The sequence below is a fragment of the Phocoena sinus genome, chromosome 2, assembly GCF_008692025.1.
Source record: "Phocoena sinus isolate mPhoSin1 chromosome 2, mPhoSin1.pri, whole genome shotgun sequence".
Taxonomy (NCBI): domain Eukaryota; kingdom Metazoa; phylum Chordata; class Mammalia; order Artiodactyla; family Phocoenidae; genus Phocoena; species Phocoena sinus.
In genome coordinates, this window is record NC_045764.1 from 36,773,929 (window position 1) to 36,795,621 (window position 21,693).

The 21,693-nt window shown below is 44.8% G+C and overlaps 1 protein-coding gene across 6 annotated transcripts in view; it reads right to left on the reverse strand.

Moving 5' to 3' along the window:
• The window catches only part of ZNF592 (zinc finger protein 592), a 59,481-nt gene that overhangs the window by 28,995 nt on the left and 8,793 nt on the right, over nucleotides 1-21,693 (reverse strand). The window contains exons 2-5 of one of the 6 annotated variants that reach the window (XM_032621405.1): nucleotides 16,785-16,895; nucleotides 12,410-12,493; nucleotides 11,823-11,944; nucleotides 577-2,839 (exon numbers count right to left, since the gene is read on the reverse strand). In XM_032621405.1, the coding sequence (XP_032477296.1) occupies nucleotides 577-2,820 (2,244 nt within the window). In that variant the 5' untranslated portion in view covers nucleotides 2,821-2,839; nucleotides 11,823-11,944; nucleotides 12,410-12,493; nucleotides 16,785-16,895. Of the gene's footprint in view, nucleotides 1-576; nucleotides 2,840-11,822; nucleotides 11,945-12,409; nucleotides 12,494-12,813; nucleotides 12,856-16,784; nucleotides 16,896-21,693 lie in introns of all 6 variants that reach the window. The other 5 variants (XM_032621404.1, XM_032621403.1, XM_032621406.1 and 2 more) reach the window with 5 other exon arrangements.

Consider the following 21,693-nt stretch of genomic DNA (forward strand, 5'->3'; position numbering starts at 1 on the left):
AGAGGCCCCAAAGCCTTTGACTCAGGGCCCACATGTCAGTCTACTCTCCTTCCACATCAACCCTGCTACTGGCCCTATGACAGCTTCCCCAAAGGGATTCTGCAAAAACAGCTATGTCCACCGTGGGGCACAACAACTTGGTAAAGACAAGGTTCTTAGAAGTACAGACAGAGGCGCAGGGCAGTGATGCACCTATGCACTTGGCAGAGGCCCCCAAGTTCTTTGGGCACGTGCAAGGACTGTGCTGACAGCTGCCAGAGACCAGGGGACCATCCAGCAGAGCCCTAGCCCCGGCCCAACAATGGACCCTGAGAGGCCACTGGAGTGGGAGCGGAGTGTCCATAAATACACTCGTTAAATCTTCAGGGTCTCCCCTCAGTTGTGGGCAGGATGCTTTTCCCAATAAACACCAAGCACTAAATATCCAGGTGGGTCGCTAACCAGCAAGCCAGATTCGTCTTCTAGGACTCTTAAGATGCCACACTGCCCCACATCAATGAGCTTCTCTCTCCATGCCCAGTCATGGAACCATGCGAACCAGGGGCCTGACAACTATCACAGAGAGGGTCTGCTTACCAGCCCCTCGGTCTCCTCCGTCATCCTCTGGAAATGCGCAGCCATAGCCATGTAGTCTCGCATCTGCTTGTGACATTCGAGACACTTGATACTGTGCCGGATGAGCCTCACAGGGTCTGGGTAGAGCGGCAAAGCTGGAAGTGGGGGGCTGGCACTGCTTGAAGTGAGGCCATGTTTGGGGGAGGAGGGGGGAGCCGGGGTTGCTGGTGCCATGGAGTTCGCGGGGGCCGACACGAACATTTGGTCCGCAGAGATGGGCTTCACAAGCAGCTGAGAGCACTGCATGACGAGACCCTTGCTCTTGTGGTCACGGGCATGCCGGAGCAGGCTGCACTTGTTGAAGAAGAGCAGCGTCTGGGAGCACAGTGTGCACAGCACCTCGATGTGGACGCTCCGCCGGCCGTAGTGCTGGCTCAGGCTCTTCTCTAAGGCAAACGCATCCCCACACTCCAGGCAGCAGTACCCACTGGCCGGCACGTGGATCCTGCTGTCCGCAGGCGGGCTGAGATTTGGCGCGTAGAGGGGCACGGGGTTGGAGCTGTGGAGGACCTTGTTGAAGACCTCCACAACCAGTGGGGCGGCCTTTTTCACCTGGTGGACCAGGGGCACCGACATCTGCGTGAGCTGTGGCTGGCTCCGCCTCTGTGCTGAGGACTTGGCCGTCACGGACGCGGCCACACTGTGGGGGACCAGATTCAGGTTGGCCAGGTGCACGGCTTTGGGCAGGAGGTTGGCAGGGGCCAGGGTGGATGCCTGCAGTGCTGTGCTCTGCTGCTGCTTCTTGCCCATCTGTGAGCTCGAGGCAGCCCCCTTTGGGCCCCAGGACCCAGAGCTGCAGCAGGAAGTTGAAGATTCACTGGCTTTTGTCATGCTCTCATCCCCCTTCCTGTCACCCTGAGGGCTCCCTGAATTTGTGCCCACCTCAAGAAAGTGCTCCGCCCCAGACAGGGCAGTGACCTCATCCTCTTGCACCTCGCTCGGGGCCTCAGCAATGGCGCTTCCTAGAGGTGACCCAGCAGGGGACTTACTGGGATCATCAGGGTCTGGCAGGATCCTTGTGACAGTCCGTTTGATTTCCCCTGATGATGTCTTAATGGTTTTGATTCTGACTTTGGGAATTGCTGGTGGGGAGCTGGCAGCCACAGAAGGGGAGCCTTTGCTGCTGCTGTCACTGCAGATGCTCCGAGGGCTGTCTGATGGCTTGATACTTTTTCTAGTGGCCTCCAGAGGGCTCCGGGGACTCTTTGGTGACTTGGGCATTTTGGGGCTGCCTTTGGAGCCCTCTTTTGTGGGCCCTGAGGGATCCTTTGTGTGGGTAGGCTGATCCTCCTTGGTGACACTGGCCACTCGTTTAGCCTGCAGGGCCACCAATGCTGCAACACAAGAGGACAGCTTGGAATGAGCTGGCTTAAGACGCTGCCTAGGGGGCACTGACGAGCAGGTACCTAGCTCCGAGGCAAGCCCCTTAGGCTCTCCGATACTGTGGCCGGGGTGGCTGTTGAACTCCAAAGCTTCCCCAAAGAATCGACTGGTATCTAGCTCCCTGTGAGGCTCCACTGCCTTCTGCCCACCGTGCTCGTGCTCCTGCTGACTCCCCAGGGGCGGGGGTTCTGGCTTGGGCTCTTTCTTACAAAAGTGGTCAAACATATGCAGCTCTGGGACTGGAAACTTAGTCAGAGCCTCCAGGACCGGGCCCCCCACAGACTCACACCCAGGAGGGGGTGGGAAATAACTGTCAGAGTGCTTGGGCTTTATCCCAAACCCATTATCTTTGATGGCATCCTCGGGTTCGGGGCTGGAGATTGGACTGAACTGGTTAAAAGTTGGTAAGGGCTCTGACTTGGAAGGTTCCAGCTTGCCGGGGAAACTCCTGGTACTATCTCCATTCATGAAAGTGGAATCAAACTTCCCACAGTTGTGGCCTAGGTTGTGGGGATCTGGAGGCAGGTCCGAGCCCCGGAATCCATTGTGTAGGAGGCTGGGAGCGACGTGGTCTTTCTCCGCTTCAAATGACTCCTGGCGGCTGGTGTTCTTGACGATGACACTCACGGCTGGCACATCTGAGGCTGATCCTGAGTGAGACAAGGACACATTCTCATCCATACACATGCCTGGAGGTTTGAGGGGACTCTCATTCTCCTCACTGGGGGTCTGGATGGCCTCCTTGGCATCAAGGCTGGTGGGGTCTGGGATGTCAAAGGCAGCCAGAAGGTCATCAAAATCTGGAGTTTTCATATCCCCCATGGCTGGATGCTGGCAAGGGCTGTAACAGAAACAGAGAACAGAATCAGTGATCACCAGGATCCCACTGGGCTCTGTCCAGCATCATCTTCATCACAAACCCATCTCGCTAACACACATGCAGCCAGCACACACATGCACAAATCCCCACGCTATGGGAAGTCACACACCTGAGTTTTACCCCAACAGGTTTCCAAAATGCTGGGGACATTGGGGGAGGAGTGGAAAGAAAAGTTAGTATGTAGTGACAAGCCTGCATTAATACCTTGAAATTCCTGGTTGGTTGCAGAGCCAAAAAGAGGGTACACTCACACCACACTCTCTCAATTTCTCAGAGAATATCATCACTCGATGATCATAAGCATTAGCAAAAAACCAATCACTCAGCCCTTTAAAAAAAAAAAAGCATGGCTCAGCACCTCCGTTCTTTAGAAAACTTCTGGTTCATATGAGACTTGGCTATAACTTCTGCTAATTTACTTTTAGTAATTAATCATTAACTTTGTATAACTTGGTTTTTTGCTGCATGAATCCAAGCAAATCCAAAATGATTTACCACTGCCAGGATTAAACAAACTCTAGCAGATTATGTCATCCCCTAGGTATTTTTTTCTCTAGTCAGTGTCTGCTTGATTCCTTAATTTTCACCCCAAATCTGTTATTGGTTGGTGAATGAATCACTAAACCTGAGGGACAGGGTGACTCTCAAAGAAACACACAGTTATCAAACTGGCCAGAGAATAGTTTTAGAGAAGCCCTAAATTTTATTTTAACTTAATACACAAAGGAAAGAAAATCCACCTGTTTCCTTCATGATCTGTAGAAGCAGAGCTACAAAAACTACTGCAAAGGAGGAAACCCAAGGCCCTACGAAAGAGGCCTTCCCTTAGGAAGTTACTAAAATACTCACACTTAGATAAGACATGAAGCTGCCTGGCTCAAACCTGCTGGAAAGAGGAAGAAAAAAACCCACTATCTCCCTTGTTCAGCCCATAAATCCTGCATCTGCTTCAGCATCCCAGAGCCTTATTTGCGTAAGTATTTCCTACACCATGTTTGTACTGAAAGCCTTTGTGGATGCAGATTGACACAACTCTTTTAGAAAGCAGTACAGTAGCTGCACAGAACCAGATCAGGGGCAAATCCTTGGGTCCAGGAACCCCACTGCCAGAAATTTATCCTAAGAACAAAAATTCCCAAAAGTTATATGCAAAAGTATACAGCATTATTAAAACAACACAAAAAGGAGACATCCACATACACACAAAGAATCTCAATGTCCAAGGACAGGGAATGGTTAAGTAACTGATAGACTATTATGTAGTTATTAAAAATCCCAATTATGAAATCTATGTAGCAACATGAAAAATTACTTACAGTGTTAAGATTAAAATAAAAAACACATACAAAAATGTTGTCAAACTATGACAATGTAAAACTAAGTATCCATTTGAGCCAAGATTAAAAGAGAAAAGTAATTTATGCAGGGTGGTGGGATCACTGGTGTGTTAATTTTTCACAACTTTTGTGTGTGTGTGCTGGTAGACTGCCTTTATAATTTTAAAAAGGGAAAATAAAGAAAAGAACAAAAATTAGAACCACAGGGGAACAGCTGGCAGAGATATATCTATTGCCATCCCATGGGATCAACAGGCTTGCAGGTTTGGTTTCTTGTCCCACCCCACCAAGCCCCAACAAAACACATCTGCCTTCTTAAGAGTTCTCACGGAAAATGAAACAGACCGCCCCATTGGGAAGGTATCTAATTATGGTAGATACTAATAAAGTGAAATACCAGTTAACTAAATATGAGTGGGCAGAATATCTCGCTGAAATGAGATGTAAAGTTTCTGGACAACAAATGATTGTTTGGTGGAATAAAACTGTTGGAGCCCATAAGCGAGAGGAATATACTGGATATCAGTGGAAGCAATCAGCATCCCAATACCAAGTGAACTACTTTGCAGGCTGATCCCAACTATAAGGAAACACCTATGTGGTATTTGCTTTATAAGCTTATCTCCAACTCCCCCCCACCCCCTTTCAGTCTAGGAAAAAAAGATTGAGGGAGAAGGGTGGAATAGATTAGTCTTCTTAAGGGGCTGGGAAAAGCCTGTGGGGGAGGAGGGGTAGTAGCTGGCAGTGTGTGCAAGGATTATCGAGAAGCCTACTACTGTTTAACTCCAAGTCACAGAGGCTTGAAGCAGAGAGATACAACATGAAAGTAATGATGTTCTTCACACAGAGAAATCTCAGGGATTGGCCAAGAATGGTCAGAGGTCAGAGCAAAAGGTATCTTTTGCTAGGAAAATCAGAGCTAATAAATTGTGTGGCAGCTCAACATCAGCAGCAGGAAAAACTTTTATAACCTTTGAATTTTAAATACCAAGGCTGATACTTTTAAAAGCCAAAGATCAAATCCTGTTTTCTATTTAGCCCTAGTAAGGATAACCAAAATCAGCAGCAATCGATAACTGTTAAAAGACTTACAGTGGGGGACTTTCCTGGTGGTCCAGTGGTTAAGACTCCGCGCTCCCAATGCAGGGGGCCCGGGTTCGATCCCTGATCAGGGAACTAGATCCTGCACGCTGCAACTAAGACCTGGTGCAGCCAAATAAATAAATAAATAAATATTTTTAAAAAAAGACTCACAGTGTGCCCAAGTGTCTGTATTTCTTTAAACTCTGCTCTAAAGTAAGTATCGCATTGTTTATAAGTAGAAAGTAGAAATTAATCAAAATGTACCCTGTTATAAAAGCAAAGGAGAGGGACTTCCTTGGTGGCGCAGTGATTAAGAATCCGCCTGCCAACGAAATGAGAGAGTGGCATTGACATATATACACTACCAAATGTCAAACAGATAGCTAGCGGGAAGCAACCACATAGCACAGTGAGACCAGTGCGGTGCTTTGTGACCACCTAGAGGGGTGGGATAGGGAGGGTGGGAGGGAGATGCAAGAGGGAGGGGATGTGGGGATACGTGTATACGTATAGCTGATTCACTTTGTTACACGGCAGAAACTAACACAACAATGTCAAGTAATTATACTCCAATAAAGATGTTTAAAAAAGAATCCGCCTGCCAATGCAGGGGACACAGGTTCGATTCCTGGTCCGGGAAAATCCCACACGCCGCGGCGCAACTAAGCCCGTGCGCCACAACTACTGAAGCCCGTGCACCTAGAGCCCATGCTCAGCAATAACAGAAGCCACCACAATAAGAAGCCCAAGCACCAAAGGGTAGCCCCTGCTCACCGCAACTAGAGAAAGCCAGCACGCAGCAAAGAAAACCCAACGCAGCCAAAAAAAAAAAAAAAAAAAAAAACCAAAGTAGAAAAAAAAAGCAAAGGAGAAACTACAAAGAAAAAGACTACCAATAAAAAGTTCTATTCATCAAAAACCTACCAACACATAGTTAAAAAGCAAACAACCAAAAGGAATATTTGCAACGTTTAATAATTACTATCATTAATATCTTTATTAATATGTAAAAGGTCCTTAAAAAGTAGTTAGTAAAAGATAATCAACATATTATAAAAATAAGCAAAAGTGATGAGCAGGCAGTTAAAAAAAGAACAACCACAAATGGACAATTCATGCATAACAAAAGTTGCAACCTCACAAAAAATAGAGAAACACAAATTGAAATAATGAGAAACATTTTTGGCTTATTAAATTGACCAAAGTTTTCAAAAACTAATAATCCCCAGTGTTGGCAGAGATGTAGCAAAATAAGCATTTTTGAAAGTAATAGAAATTGATACAACCTGTCTAAAGAGCAATTTAGCAATACATACATAAGGCTCAATAATTCCACTTCCAGTTATTTATCCTAAGGAAATAGAGATGCATGTGACAAAAATAATCATTACAGAATTATTTATAACAAAATTATTTTATAACAAAAAAGGAGACATAACCTAAAGTCCCAACAATAGGAAGTTGGTTCAATAAATTATGGTCTATTTACACAATTAAATACTAGGTAGGCATCATTATAGATCAATATTTAAGACTATGAGAAATGCTCCTAAAATGCAGAAAAAAGATACTGAAGTGTACACACAGTACAATCTCTATTTAAAACAAAAAAAAATTTTTTACTATACATAGTTCTTATGAAAAGGCCTAGAGGAATACTCTAAAATGTCAAAAATATCTCAACAGATAATGAAATTATTTTTTCCTTTTTATCTACATTTTCAAATTATTTATTCAAACGATTTATTTCCAATTTTATTGCTTAAGTAATTTTATTAAATTATATTTTTAACCTATGAAAAGAAGAAATTAGGCAGGCCAAAAAAATTTGAGGCATTTGGGGCTTCCTTGGTGACACAGTGGTTAAGAACCCACCTGCCAATGCAGGGGACACGGGTTCAAGCCCTGGTCCGGGAAGATCCCACATGCCGCGGAGCACCTAAGCCCCATGCGCCACAACTACCAAGCCTGTGCTCTAGAGCCCTCGTGCCTAGAGCCTGAGCTCCACAAGAGAAGCCACTGCAATGATAAGCCCACGCACTGCAATGAAGAGTAGCCCCCACCCACGCAACTAGAGAAAGCCCACATGCAGCAACGAAGACCCAACGCAGCCAAAGATAAATAAATAAAATAAAATAAGTAAATTTATATTAAAAAAAAATTTGGGGAGCTTCTTACAGAGGACTCTAAAAAATCATCACTATAAAACTCTTTAAGCACATCTGGCATGACTTAGCAAGGGACTGCCAGCTAGAAAAATCGGTGAAGTAACTTAATTAAAATTAAAGGTGTAGTCAAAATAAAAAGCTTCAGCATACACCAATGTCTGCAACTTGTTGCAAGCAGCCGAAGTTGGAAAGAGCAAACCACAGACGGCTGCCTGCCTACCTTGCCTGGGGGCAGTACTCAGGACCCAGAGGTGATGGCCCCTGCCCCATGTCCACAAATACCAGCCTAGGAACCATGGCTCACCCTGCAGAGCACTCAGCAGGGTTTACCCTGAAGCATCTGAACAAGCTAGATCCACGCCATGGTGAGCTCACTCAGTAATCTAGAATGGCCTAGTCAACAGACAAGGCAGGCTCCCCCGGTTCTCTAAGCCCTAGGCCAAGAGCAAATTTCACTCAAAGGTGAGAAGGTGGAACCATGCTACGATACATACAACCCCCCTGGGGGTGAACTGGCAGACTGACGCTGTATCCTCTCAGGGTAAGTTTCAATTCAGGGAAGATCTGGAAACTTAAAAAAATGTTAAAGTGAATATAAATACCCAGTATTTATTACAGGGTCTACTAGCTGCCCAGGAAATCTTGCCAAACAGTTAAATAAACATATCAACTAGGTGAGAGGGAGGGAAGAACACCTTAATTTTAAAACGGCCTCATCAGGCCTAATTAACCTATTCGAATTCTTTGAGGGGATAAAAACAATATGATTATGGCAGAACTAGTAGGCAGAATTTCTAATGCCAAAATTCCACCAAAAAAACAACAAACTGAATTCCATGTTGCATGTATGTTTGTCTTTATGTGATTGTCATTTATGGGAAACCATGAACGACGGTGTTTTTTAACCCATTGACCAGTTCTGGACTGGAGCTCAATGCTTTCATAAATTGCCTAGAATGATAGTTCCCAACCCACTGGGGACCCAACTTCATATCCACAAATGTGTTCCCAATGACCAGCCATTAAAAACACCACTACTGAATGAGAGTCCATGAAAAAATTAATTTGAAAAGGAGATCTCAATGCTTTGGGAACCAATAATCTAGCAGAAAAACATTAGGCTGTAAGATTCATGAGGGAAGAGACCTATCTGTCTCATTCACCACTGCATTCTCCATTAGGCAGTCAATAAATATTTGTTGAAGCAATAAAATGAAACCTTCAAGACTGCAAATGGCCTAAAAGCTGTTCCAGAAATGAAAATGCGAAATTAAAAGACAAGTTCTAAGGAGGCTGTATGAATAGGCGAAATTATGGCAAAGTAGCATTAGTGAAAGCAAATGTGAAGGAACGTTTAGGGAAAACCAATTCCAATTATACTAGAATGTACATGGTTATGGTTAGAATAATGGGTTCTAAGCTAAACTGTTCGATAAAGAAGCATCAGCTTAGACTGTTCCCTTAAGACACCATGTTGCATGTTTCATCACAAAAGGCCCAGAAAACACTGGGCATTATCAGAAAGGACACTGGAAACAAAATAAAACTTGTGATCCTGCCCTTATTCACAACCACTCAGTGTCCACAGAGAGATGTGCTGAGCAGTTTTGGCTCCCCACACTTGAAGAAAGATGTACCAGGGCTTCCCTGGTGGCGCAGTGGTTGAGAATCATCTGCCTGCTAATGCAGGGGACACGGGTTCGAGCCCTGGTCTGGGGGGATCACACATGCCGCGGAGCAACTAGGCCCGTGAGCCACAACTACTGAGCCTGCGCGTCTGGAGCCTGTGCTCTGCAAAAAGAGAGGCCGTGATAGTGAGAGACCCGTGCACCGTGATGAAGAGTGGCCCCTGCTTGGCACAACTAGAGAAAGCCCTCGCACAGAAACGAAGACCCAGCAAAAATAAATTAATTAATTAATAAACTCCTACCCCCAACATCTTCTTAAAAAAAAAAAGAGAGAAAGATGTATGAGAGTTGGAAAAGGTCCTGATAAATGAGACTGAGTAGATGGAAGAGCTTTCTAATAAGAGCCTAAAAATTAGAACTCTTATTTTATTCTAGAGAGATGAAGATTTAGAGGAAAGGGGGAACATAATTGAAGTATAGGTTTGTTCATCAAACCTCAAACACTAGAGAGCAGAGGGCAGCATTTTTGAAGTTTGAAGTAAATAAAAGATATAGACCAAAACCAACAACAACAACTTAATCCATTAGTCAGAAAATATACTGATATTGTTAAAGGTAAAATATATAAATGTAGTAACATCCACACTTATTCAAATCTAGAATTTTTTTTTTAAAAGGCTCTGAGAAACTAAAAACAAGGAATTGTCACTAAATCCATGAGCTTTCTTTCCCTCAGCACTGAAGCCTTTGAATTTCAAATAACGTTAAACTTGGTCACCTGTTTTTCTTTTTTTTTTTCTTTTGCTGTACGCGGGCCTCTCACTGTTGTGGCCTCTCCCGTTGAGGAGCACAGGCTCCGGACGCGCAGGCTCAGTGGCCATGGCTCACGGGCTCAGCCGCTCCATAGCACGTGGGATCTTCCCAGACCAGGGCACAAACCCATGTCCCCTGCATCGGCAGGCGGGCTCTCAACCACTGCGCCACCAGGGAAGCCCCACCTGTTTTTCTTAATAATATTAAGTTCAGCAATAACAGAACATCAAGGGGGCAGAGACACTCCAAATTTAAGAAAAGTCTGATTCAGTGTATTCTGTCTAATGAAACAAGGAAACAAATAACATCACAGATTTATGCGATGAAAATGAAAGACCACATGATTTAGGGAACACTGGGCTGTGAAACAACAAAATTGTTTCCTTTTATTTGCCACCTTGTTGGATGAGGACTAGAAGGAAGGATGAGTATGTATGTTTTACAACCTGTAGGTGAACTCTTTACCCTACTGCCCCACATGACTGAATATGGCGTAGATATTGACATAAACTGTGTTCAATTATTGTTATAACAGTTAAGAGTTTAAAAATGGATAAATAGGGGCTTCCCCGGTGGTGCAGTGGTTAAGAATCTGCCTGCCAATGCAGGGGACGCGGGTTCGAGCCCTGGTCCAGGAAGATCCCACATGCCGCGGAGCAACTAAGCCCACGTGCCACAACTACTGAGCCCGCACTCTAGAGCCCGCGAGCCACAACTACTGAGCCCGTGTACCACAATTACTGAAGCCCGCACACGTAGGGCCTGTGCTCCACAACAAGAGAAACCACCGCCATGAGAAGCCCGTGCACCACAACGAAGAGTAGCCCCCACTCGCCACAATCAGAGAAAAGCCCACGTGCAGCAACAAAGACCCAATGTAGCCAAAAATAAAATAAATTTATGAAAATAAATAAATAAATAAAAACGGATAAATAAAATTTCCCCCAGCTTTCTATTTCAGAAGGAACATCCCAGGGGATAATAAAGCAAAAAATAACTCAAACTGTATGAGACACACAGAGAGAGAGAGAGAGAGAGAGATTATTTAGCAGACCCTAAGAAAGTACTTGAGTTTGTTCCCAGGTGGGAGAACTTCTGTACCAGGAATGGAAACTGGGAAAGGGGAAAGAGAGAATGAGCAAGCAAGCACAAGAGCAAGCTGCTACTCCCATGACTTGCAGGAACTTCAATCTGGACTCTGGCTGGAACACTGATCAGAAAGAGACACTGCTTCTATGGGTGGTAGAGAAGGGAGCTCAGTGAAACTTTAGCTGGATCAAAAGGAACAGAAAAAAAGAGTTCCATGTTCCTGGACCCAGGATGAAGCCCCAGACTGGGAATAGTAGAGCTAAAAGAATAAGAAATTGTGAACCACAGAGAACTAACTTTCACCCCTATGCTGTCACCAATTACCTATGTAAGGATCTTAGGCAGGCCTTGGTTTAATATGTAAAATTAAACTAACTTGAAGGGTCTCTGAGACCTTGAACAGGCTAGGCTACAACAGCTGGGCAAATTAATCTAGAACTATTGGATTTCTACATAAAACTTAAGTCCTAATGTAGACAAGCAGACTCTCTGCCACATATATACTACTGCCCTCCTGAATACACATCTGAGGCCTTCTTATAGGTCTAAGTGATCCCAAGTCACAGACATTCTGAGTCAATCAGTGGTCAATGCTTCATTTCATGAGGCACCTGGCATTCTAATCATTAGCAAAGAACAGCCCAAAGAGATTCTCAGCAGTATACAAGAAAACAGGTGCCCCAACAGACCCAGGCAAAACAACAAAGCGTTTCACTTGTCTTTTCCTCTATCTGGTCTTAGTCCTGCCAATGCATATTTTGCCAGAATGGTTGCTGTAAAACACTTATCTGATCACAGAGACGTCCCAGTTCAAAATCCCCATCACCTTCAGTAAGTAAACTCTTCTTCCAGTGTGCAGAAGCCATTCCCATCTGGTCTGTGTCCAGCTCTCCAGCCACTTCCCAGGGTACATTTCAGTCACTGGTGTCAGAGCTTGAGCTGTTCCTCCTGAGTGGCCCCAAACATAAATCTGCCCGAGAACTCCTCCTCATCCCCAAGCTCCTGTTCCAGGGCCCCTCCTCCTGGATGCCTTCTCTGAGTCCTCTGCCCTTCCCTTCCTCCCTTCCTCCCTTCCTCTATGGCAGCACTTCCCACAGTAGGCTGGGATCCTAAGTTTTCTCATCAGTCTGTGAGTCTCCCGAAAATTGGGGTCATATCCTTTACCTCTATGTCCAGGGCCTAACACACCTGGTTCCCAATGTTATGGGGGCTGTCACTGCTCCCACCCCTCCCAGAACCTTTCCTTGAAGCCTCTCCAAACCCTGGCTGATACACCTGTCCCTGCCTGCCCTGCCCAAGATGTCCGTCACCCAGAGGCAGCTTCTCTTCTCCCTGTCTAAGCCCTTCCACCCCAACCAAAAATTCCATTTCCCAAGAACAGAATTGCAGTGCAAGCATTCTAACAAGACTCACAGGATGTTAGAGCTGAAGTGGACCTCAGAAATGACCTGGTCCAGTGGCTTCCAAATGCCCGTCTGCAGACTGCTGCTGGACTGACTGCAAAAGAATAACATGGGGAGTGACTTTAAAACACAGAATCCCAGGCTCCACTGTGGAAATTCTGATTCAGTAGGCCTGGGATGGATCCCTGCATTTTTTTAAAAAGCTTCCCAGTTGATTCCAGGGCACTGGTCTAGTCCAACCTCTTCATTTTATACATGAAGAACTGAGGCTCAGAAAGGGGAAGTTCATCCATCAAATAATTACCAAATGCCAAGACTTATGCCAGGCACTGAGGACACAAAGGGAAGGCCCAGACCCTGTTTTTGAGTGCCCTCCCCTCCACAACCCACTGAAAACACCTCTCAACCACATACCTGTGAGTGCCACCAAAGGCTCATCAAGGGGACACAGGCTTCCTACAAGCAAGGAAGGGAAAGGGACTTTCTCTGACTGCCCTTGTCAGAAGTCGTCTCATCCTCCCTTGTGCTCCCTTTTGTTTTACTTATTTCTCCTCATAATTTTCTACCTTTAATGTAGTACCTTTAAACTACCTTTAATGTAGCTTACCAGTAAAATGTTCTCTCTTCTGCTATTTCATAAGCCCCTCGACAGGCACTCACTGAATTATTAATTAATTGGTATCCCTCGATTCTAGACTTGGATTTCTACTTGGATAGGCATCTCAAATCTAATATGTCCAAAATCTAACTCTTGGATTTCCTCCTACATTCTTTCTCATTTCAGTAAATGACAACTCAGTCCTTCCAGTTGCTTGGGCCAAACCTTGGCATCTTTGAGTCCTCTCTTTCCCTCATACCCTTCATCCAATCCATAAGCAAATCCCGTCAACTCTACTTCCAAAATGTAACCAAATCCAACCATTTCTCACCACCTCCAACCATCTTCTTTTCTCTCCTGGATTCCCACAAAAGCCTGATGACTGGTCTCCTTGTCTCTCCTCTTTGCCTCTACTACTCACTCGCAACACAGCAGCCAGAGTGCTGCTTTTAAATCATCCACCAGATCATGTTCCTCCTCTCCTTAAAACCCTTCAACACCGTCCCACCTCACGCAGAGTAAAATCCAGTCTTCACCCCAGCCTACATGGCCAGGACGATCTAACTGCCCTCTGTCTCCTACACCTCTCTGTTGCCAGTCTGCTCCAGACTCCTTACTGCTCCTCAACCAAGCAGGGCATACTCCTGCTCAGAGCCTCTACACTTACTATTCCCTCTGCTTGGAATGTTCTTCCCCTCAGATCTCTGTGGGCCCACTCCTCACTTCCTTCAGGTCTTTATTCAAACACCACTTTCTCAGGAGCCTTCTATGACCATTGTGCATAAGATACCAATCCCCACCCTCACCATCAATCTCTGTCCCTTTAGTCTGCTTTGTTTTTCTTCACAGCCCTTATAGCATCTGACACATTATATAATTGCTCATTTATTTATTTTCTGTGTGTAAGCTCCACTATGTTTACTAGACAGTAATCCACCATTAGAAAGGGGGAATGATGTGACAGGCTCATCTGTCCAGAACAAAGATTGTTCAAGGATAGTCACAGATTCCTAAGCAAGTTTATTACCAGTCAAGCAGCTGGCAAATTTGCTACACTGTTTGTATTTAGCTTTTGAAAACTTTTTATAAATAGAGAGACCTTGAGTGGTGATGGGGCCTTGCCAGTGGGAAAGGGTCTATCTGAAGTCACACTTGTCTATGAACCCTGGGCCCCCGCAGGACTAAGTTAAATATTATATTTTATTGGTGTTAAGTGCCTACTGGCCATTGTCTGTCTTGAGGACTGGATCAGTGTGATGCCAGTGGAGGGGGAAGGCTAGCTCTGAGGACCGCAGGGAAGAGGAGAACACAAGGTGGTCTTGAGTCTTAAGACAAGAGGATACAACTCTGTGAATATACCAAAAACCATGGAATTACGCACTTTAAATGGGTAAACTGTATGGCACATGAATTATATCTCAATAAAGCAGTTAGATTTTTAGAAAAGATAAAAAGGAAGAAAAGAGGATAGAACTGAAAGGAATTGGGATTATAAAAGACTGTACAACTGACTGGGATGATACAAGTGGAAACTAGGTATAGGCAACAAAGTTTAAGCAGAGCTAAGAACTGAGATAAAAACTGATACTTTGTAACCAGTACCCCCTTTTCCTTTCATTACTTGAAACAGATCTCAGCACTAAGGGACACTGCACTTTGTTAAAAGGGAACAAGACCCAGAGACAGAAAAAAGAGAGACAGGACTCCTCTTGTTCACACACCATCCTTGAGGAGTTTCCCCCCACTGAACTTTGTAAAAGCATCATCTCTTGGTAGTAGGGATCCCCAAATTTAGGTAGGAAGCCAGTAGCCTCAGACTTGCTGGGAACCAAGCATCCACTCCCCGAATAAAAGGGCCCCGGAAAAGAAAAAGTGGCCATTCCACAGATCACTCCTTCCCCAGCTCTGGTACCCCTGTGTTTGGTGGCTCTGGGTGTGCCACCAATCTCATCTACCACAGGCAAACCACAGTCCCAAATATCCCGAAATTAAAAGGTTGGGGTGGGGGGCAAATGTACTATTAGTATTGGGGTGTCTCTTCAGTTCCCTTAGGTCACTAAGGAGTTTAGGAGCTGGTGAGTCAAGGGCCTAGTAAAGGATGCCTCTCCCAGGTACTCTACTCTCACTCCCCTTTTCTTTTTCTCACACCTCCACACCTCCACACACACACACACACACACACACACACACACACACACACACACACACTATTCTCCTTTCTGTTCCTCTCTCTCCCCCTACTCCTTCCTCCATGCCCCTCTCCATTCCTCCGTCCCTTTCTCTCTTCCCCCCTCTTGTCTCCCTCACAGATGTTCTTCTTTATCCCCTTCTTCCTCTCTCTTCTCTCCTTCCCCTCTCAAAAGAGAGCCGGGTGGGCTCTTTCACCATGACTGCTCAGACCCAAGTGCAGCCAGCCTCCTGCAGGAAAGCAGGGCGCCAGCCACGGCAGCTTTTCACCAACAACCCAGCATGGCAACGGACCCAACATCCAGGTATCTGCAATGTGTGCCCACTGCATATGTCCCTGGTGATCCAAGGGAATGACAGAAAATAATGTGTTCAAAGGACATCCCTATGTGCCCTTCCACCATCAGAAAAAATGGAATATTAAAAGTCCTTATCTTTTTAAGATATTATCTGTGAAATGTTCACAGACAAAATGATGTGATATCTGGGATCTGCCTCAAAATAACACAGGGCAGGAGGAAGAGAGCAGGGAGGGCATGTATAAATGAGACAAGATTGGCCATGAAATGATAACTGTTGGATCTGCATGAGGAGTACATGGGAGTTTACCATATTATTTTCTCTACATATGCACATTCCAGCACACTAGGAACCAGACTCTTGGATAGTGGACTCTATGGGTGCAACTAGCTAACCACCAAGATCACACCCATTAGGATGGCTATTATCAAACAAAACAGAAAATAGCAAGTGTTGGTGAGAATGTGGTGGAGAAACTGGAATCCTTGTGAATCGCTGGTGGGAATGTACTGTAGCCACTATGGAAAACAGCATGGCGGTTCCTAAGAAAAATTAAGAAAAAGTGGATATAACACTTCCACTTCTAGGTATATACCCAAAAGAATTGAAAGGGGTCTCAAAGAGGTATTTGTACATCTATGTTCATAGCAACATTATTCACAATATCCAAAAGGTGAAAACAACCCAAGTATTCATCAATGGATGAATGGATAAACAAAATGTGACATAAATATAAAAGGGAATATTATTCAGCCTTTAAAAAGGAATGAAGTTCTGATACATGCTAAAACATAGATGAACCTTAAAGGCATTATGCTAAATGAAATAAGCCATATACAAAAAGGACAAATATCCTCTGATTCCACTGATATGAGGTACCTAGAACAGTCAATTTCAGAGACAAAAAGTAGAACAGTGGTTACCAGGGGATAAAGGGGAGAAAGGAAAAGGAGTTGTTATATAATGGGTGAAGAGTTTCAGTTTGGGATGATGAAAAGGTTCTAGAGATGGACAGTGGTGATGGTTATGTGAATGTCCTTAATGCCACTGAACAGTACCTTTGAAAATAGTTAAAATGGTGTAAATCAACTATACTTCAATAAAAATAATAACAAAAACACCAATAAAAAATTCTTGGATACCCTTAAAATATGGTTAAAATGGTCAATTTTCTTATGTATGCTTTACCACAATTTTTAAAAATAATGATAACTACCAAGGAACATTGAAAAAAAAAAAACCACTTGTGTCCAAACTCTCAGCTCTTCAAGGCCAGCTCAGGTCAGCCTAGACATCATACCTCAGTGAGGTTCTCAAAACAAGGGTGTGGTGAGTATTGCTGGGAGTGTACAGCTGTGGAGAAAGGAATAACTTCTACCTATAGGCACATGGTCTAGTTTCCAAACACCACCTAAGGAAAGAAGAAAAATAAAATGTTTTTTAATAGGTCTGAAGGCAAATGTAATTAAAGTAAGTTAATAATAATAACAATAAAGTGTAGGTTAGACCCTGAGAAGAATCTCCAAACCTAATTCAAAGCGGGCCTCAAATGTAGTCAAAGATAGTACTATCCCCAGTCCCAGATCTTCTCCCTTTCACCTAGCATAATGTGCTGGTTCAGAGCCCAGACTTTACATGGGTTCAAATCCCAGTTCTACTACTTACTAGCCATGTGACCTTGGCCAGGTTCCTCCACCTCTGTGTCTCAGTTTCCCCGTAAGTAAAATGGGGGTTATAGGGGTTAAATGAGTTAATATTTGTAAAGCCCTTACAACACTGCCTTAAACATAGCAAATACATGTTTGTTAAGTATTCTGCCACCAACCTCAGTGGCCAGCAAGCTTTACCTCATAATTTTTCAGAGTGCTCCTGCAGACCACTGAATCCCTAGACGTCAGGCTGATTGGATGCATGCACAGGGGACAGAGACAGGGCAAGTGAAGGTCGGTTACCCCTCCTCACAGCTCATCCTCCAGTGCTCAGGAGGGCTGAAGAAGCAGAGGATCAAGGAGTGAGCAAGGGAACCAAGGGGCAGGTAGGCTGGGGGAAAGTCACAGGTGGGGGAGAGGCAGGGAAGGGACAAGCACCAAGCAGGGGATGAGAATAAGAGAAGACATGGGGAAAGCTGGCAGACCCTTTTTTTTTTTTTTTTTAAATCTAAGTGGTGTTCAATTGTAACTGGACATCAGAATCACCTTGGGAACTTTGGAAACTACTAATGCTTGGCCACAACCTCCCAAGATTCCAATTTTATAGGCCCGTGTGGAGAAACTAGTTAACAGTCCATCAGGTGCATGTATCCACAAATGACAGAATAAAGAGTCTCTTTTCTAATTCCGCTCACTCTCACTGTAATTCTGCATTCCCTCACTTGACTTCATTTGTCTTAACTTTGACAGACCAGCATTTATTTGGATTCTAAATAGAGATATAGACAATATTAATGGAAAAACTTACAAGGGAATGGAAGGAAACTCATTATTCCAATTCTATAGAAGGGAAATACAGAAAACTTTTTTTCCTTTTCTTATTTGGATCTTCACATTTCAAAACATAAACTAACAAGCAGACATTGTGCTGACCAGATGAGGATAAAGTCAGAAACCAGGGGATGGGGTAGGGAGTGTCTCAGATCTGATGTCCAAAATAAGTTAGTTCTGAGGTGCTCCAATGAGTGTGCCTGATTTATTCCAGGGTAACCTCAGTTCCTGCAGACACTGGATTCTTTAGGGTTATTCAGACCATCTCTGGTGCCCAATAACACAGTTTGGCTGCAGAGAGGGGCTGGCAAACCTGAGAATCAGGCTCCATTGGCCCAGGCTGGCTGCTTCTCTCAGGCCACCCTACCACATACACACACGTGGATGTATAGGAACTTTACAGTTTATATAACACTATTGCCACTTCACAGGGAACTCGCCAGAACCAAGACTAATACTGAGGCTCCTGCTTGCCTCCAACAACCAGACTGCCCTTCCACTCAGGAATTCTGAACCAGGAGGTCTGACTTCACATTTCAGTTTCCCAACATCCTCATCTTCCCAAGGTGCTACTGTATATGGCACACATTTTCCTTCAACTGGTATTGAGACGTTCACTACAGCCCTTGCCACAATTATGACACACCTTAGGGTGTTGTAAGACTGAGATTAGAAAACAGCGTACTAGAACACTGTTCTAGATTAGAGGTTCTTCCAACACCAGAAAGATTAAAAGCCCAAGAGATTCTAGGAAACCATTAAATTTAAGCTGCTAACTCTACAAGCAAGGAAATGAAGGCCCAGAGAGGTGAGGTAATCAAATGAGATAAAGTACATAAACTGAAGAGTTTTTATTACTGTGAAAGATTCCTGTTATTCCTGGCAACATGACTGGCCCTGCCTTAGCCTCCCAGAGGGCCTGAAGTCTCCTACTCACAGTTACCCATTCAAATCTCTCCATCAAACACCCAGTATAAGGCTTATTAACCCACAGACTAGTGATTCTAGCCCTGGAAGCACATTAGAAACACCTGGGGAGCAGTGCTAATACCTAACCCCACCTCAGGCCAATTAAATCAGAATCTTTAGAGGTGGGGCTGAGCATTTTTAGAAAACAACCTAGAGGACTGATGTTGTCTGGGGCTGGGAACCACGGTCTTTAGACCAAAGTATAGTCCAGGGACCACTGGCCTCAAAAATCACCCCCAAATCTTGTTAATGATGCAGACTTCTAAGTCCACCTGCAGACTGACTCAATAGAAATAAAGTGGGTCTCGGGACTTTCCTGGTGGCGCAGTGGTTAAGAATCCGCCTGCCAATGCAGAGGACACGGATTTGAGCCCTGGGTCCGGGAAAAGCCCGTATGCCGCAGAGCAACTAAGCCTGCAAGCCGCAACTACTGAGCCCTCGTGCCACAACTACTGAAGCCCGTGTGCCTAGAGCCCGTGCTCTGCAACAAGAGAAGCCACGGCAATGAGAAGCACACGTGCCGCAACGAAGAGTAGCCCCTGCTTGCCACAACTAGAGAAAGCTCATGCGCAGCAACGAAGACCCAACGCAGCAAAAATAAATAAATTTAATAAATTTTAAAAAAAAGAAAGAAAGTGGGTCTCAGGAATCTGAAGCTGTGACAGTCACCCAGTGGTTAGAGAATAACAGCACTGGCACTGAGTGAGTCTCAGAAGTCACACCTGTGCTCCAGCTGACCCTGGAGTCCTGGATGGCTCCAGTAGCTGGCCTGGGAAAGGTTCCCAGATGATTCAGACTCTGGCGCCCACTCTAAGCTAAGAGCCCCTGCAGAAGCCCCACTGCTTCAATCACCAGCAGCTGTGGCAAACCTTTCAAAAAGAGAGCTGGAGTCCATCGTGGTTCTACACAGCCACCTGGGGCTTCCCATCTCACTCAGAGCTTCGGTTCAGGCCCCCACTAGGATTTACAAGCCCAGTGGGACCACCCTGGCCTCCTCTCCTATACCTTCCTCCTCCTCACTCCAGTTTTTCTCTCCACCCTGACTGCTCTTCCCTCAGATAAATGCATGGCTCCCTCTCTTACTCCTTCAGAACTCTGTTCAAACGTCCATTATCAGTGAGGCTTCCTTACTTAAAGCAGAAAATCTGCCTCCCCACCAAACCTCTCTATCTTCCATCCCAGCTTTGCTGTTTTTCTCTGTAATACTTTTCACCATCTCTCATACTTTATGTTTTACTTGTTCATTATCTATAAGACCTCACACACTGGATTACAAGCTCCATGAAAGTAAGATGTTTGTTTATTTTGTTCCCAGTGCCTATAGTGCCTGGCACAGAGCAGGCACTGAAATATTTATTCTAGGAATTAATACATCAGGAACACCAATCTCAAAACATAACTTGTACCAAAAGATCATAAAGAAGCTGATTATACCAAAATCACTTCTCCACTGATCTCATCTTGGCAGAAGCCTTTTTAAAAACAGGCTAGAGGCCTAATGAAACAGAAACCATTTAGATGTAAGTACTTCCCGTCAATTAATCCAATCCAAATGGGTTTGTGAGTCAAAGACAATTTGTTCCGAGGAATAGATAAAACTATGGAGACAGAAAATGGAGTTGAAAGAAGGTAATCGAACAAATGGATTTCAGATACTGTCCTGGTATATGTGTAGGTTCAGAAGAAAACCTGAGAGCACTTACAGCTACTCTCGGACAGCAAAGTTTCCAGCGGACCAGAAAGGACAGGCTCCCATCCAGGGTTACAGTCGGTGAGATGCAGGCCCAGTGCAGGATATGACGGCCCGCTTCCCACCAGATCCATCAACCTAATGAACCTGGAGAGGACCCTTCCTCTTTCCCTTGTGACTGCTTTCCCCACCTGCTTCCAAAACTCATTTGAAACCATGGACAGTACTTTAAGCTCTACCAAGTCGGGAGCACTAGAAGCTTTTATCAAGGCCACACAGCAGCTGGGGAGAATTCTGCCATTATTAAGTCTCACAGATGTCATCTGTTCTGCTCCATGTCTCCATCCTTGTCCTTGTTACCGCTTTCCTCGCCACCTCTGGTCTCTTCCCACAGTCATCCTATAGGTCTAAGACCAATCTTCCCCATCACCATTTTCACAGGTCATTCACTCTGCTCAAAAACTTACAATAATTTCCTATAGCCAATCACATCAGCTCCAACCCTCGAGCCAGACTTTTGAGAACCTCTGTCCTCTAGGCCTAGACTTTAAATTTCAGGAGCTGCTTCTTCACCCGCCTCAAAGCACCAAATCACTGCCTTCACCTTCAACAGCACCAGTAAGAGATGAGACCCTAGAGCCTGGAACAGACTGGACCACATCTCTAACCTCCATTCCTGCCCAAAGCATCCTCACTCTCCACACCATCCATACCCATCCCCCCACAACAGCTTCTAGCCACACTGTCCTTTCCCACTCGACTTCCACAACACACACACACACACACACACACACACACACACACACACACACACACACACTACACACATACATGCATGCTCATTCATTCAACTGATAATATTAGTTGAGCACCTCCTAGGTGCCAGGCCTTATCCTAGTCACTATGGATACCACAGTGAATAGAACAGACTAAGTCCCTCCCCATGCAGTGCTGACATTCCACTAGGAGACAAATGGACACAAACAAGCAAATTCATGATGTCAGGTAGTCATATAGCCTTTCTCAATAGGAGTTCAGTAGGAAATCATAAAATGGAACAACTACATTCT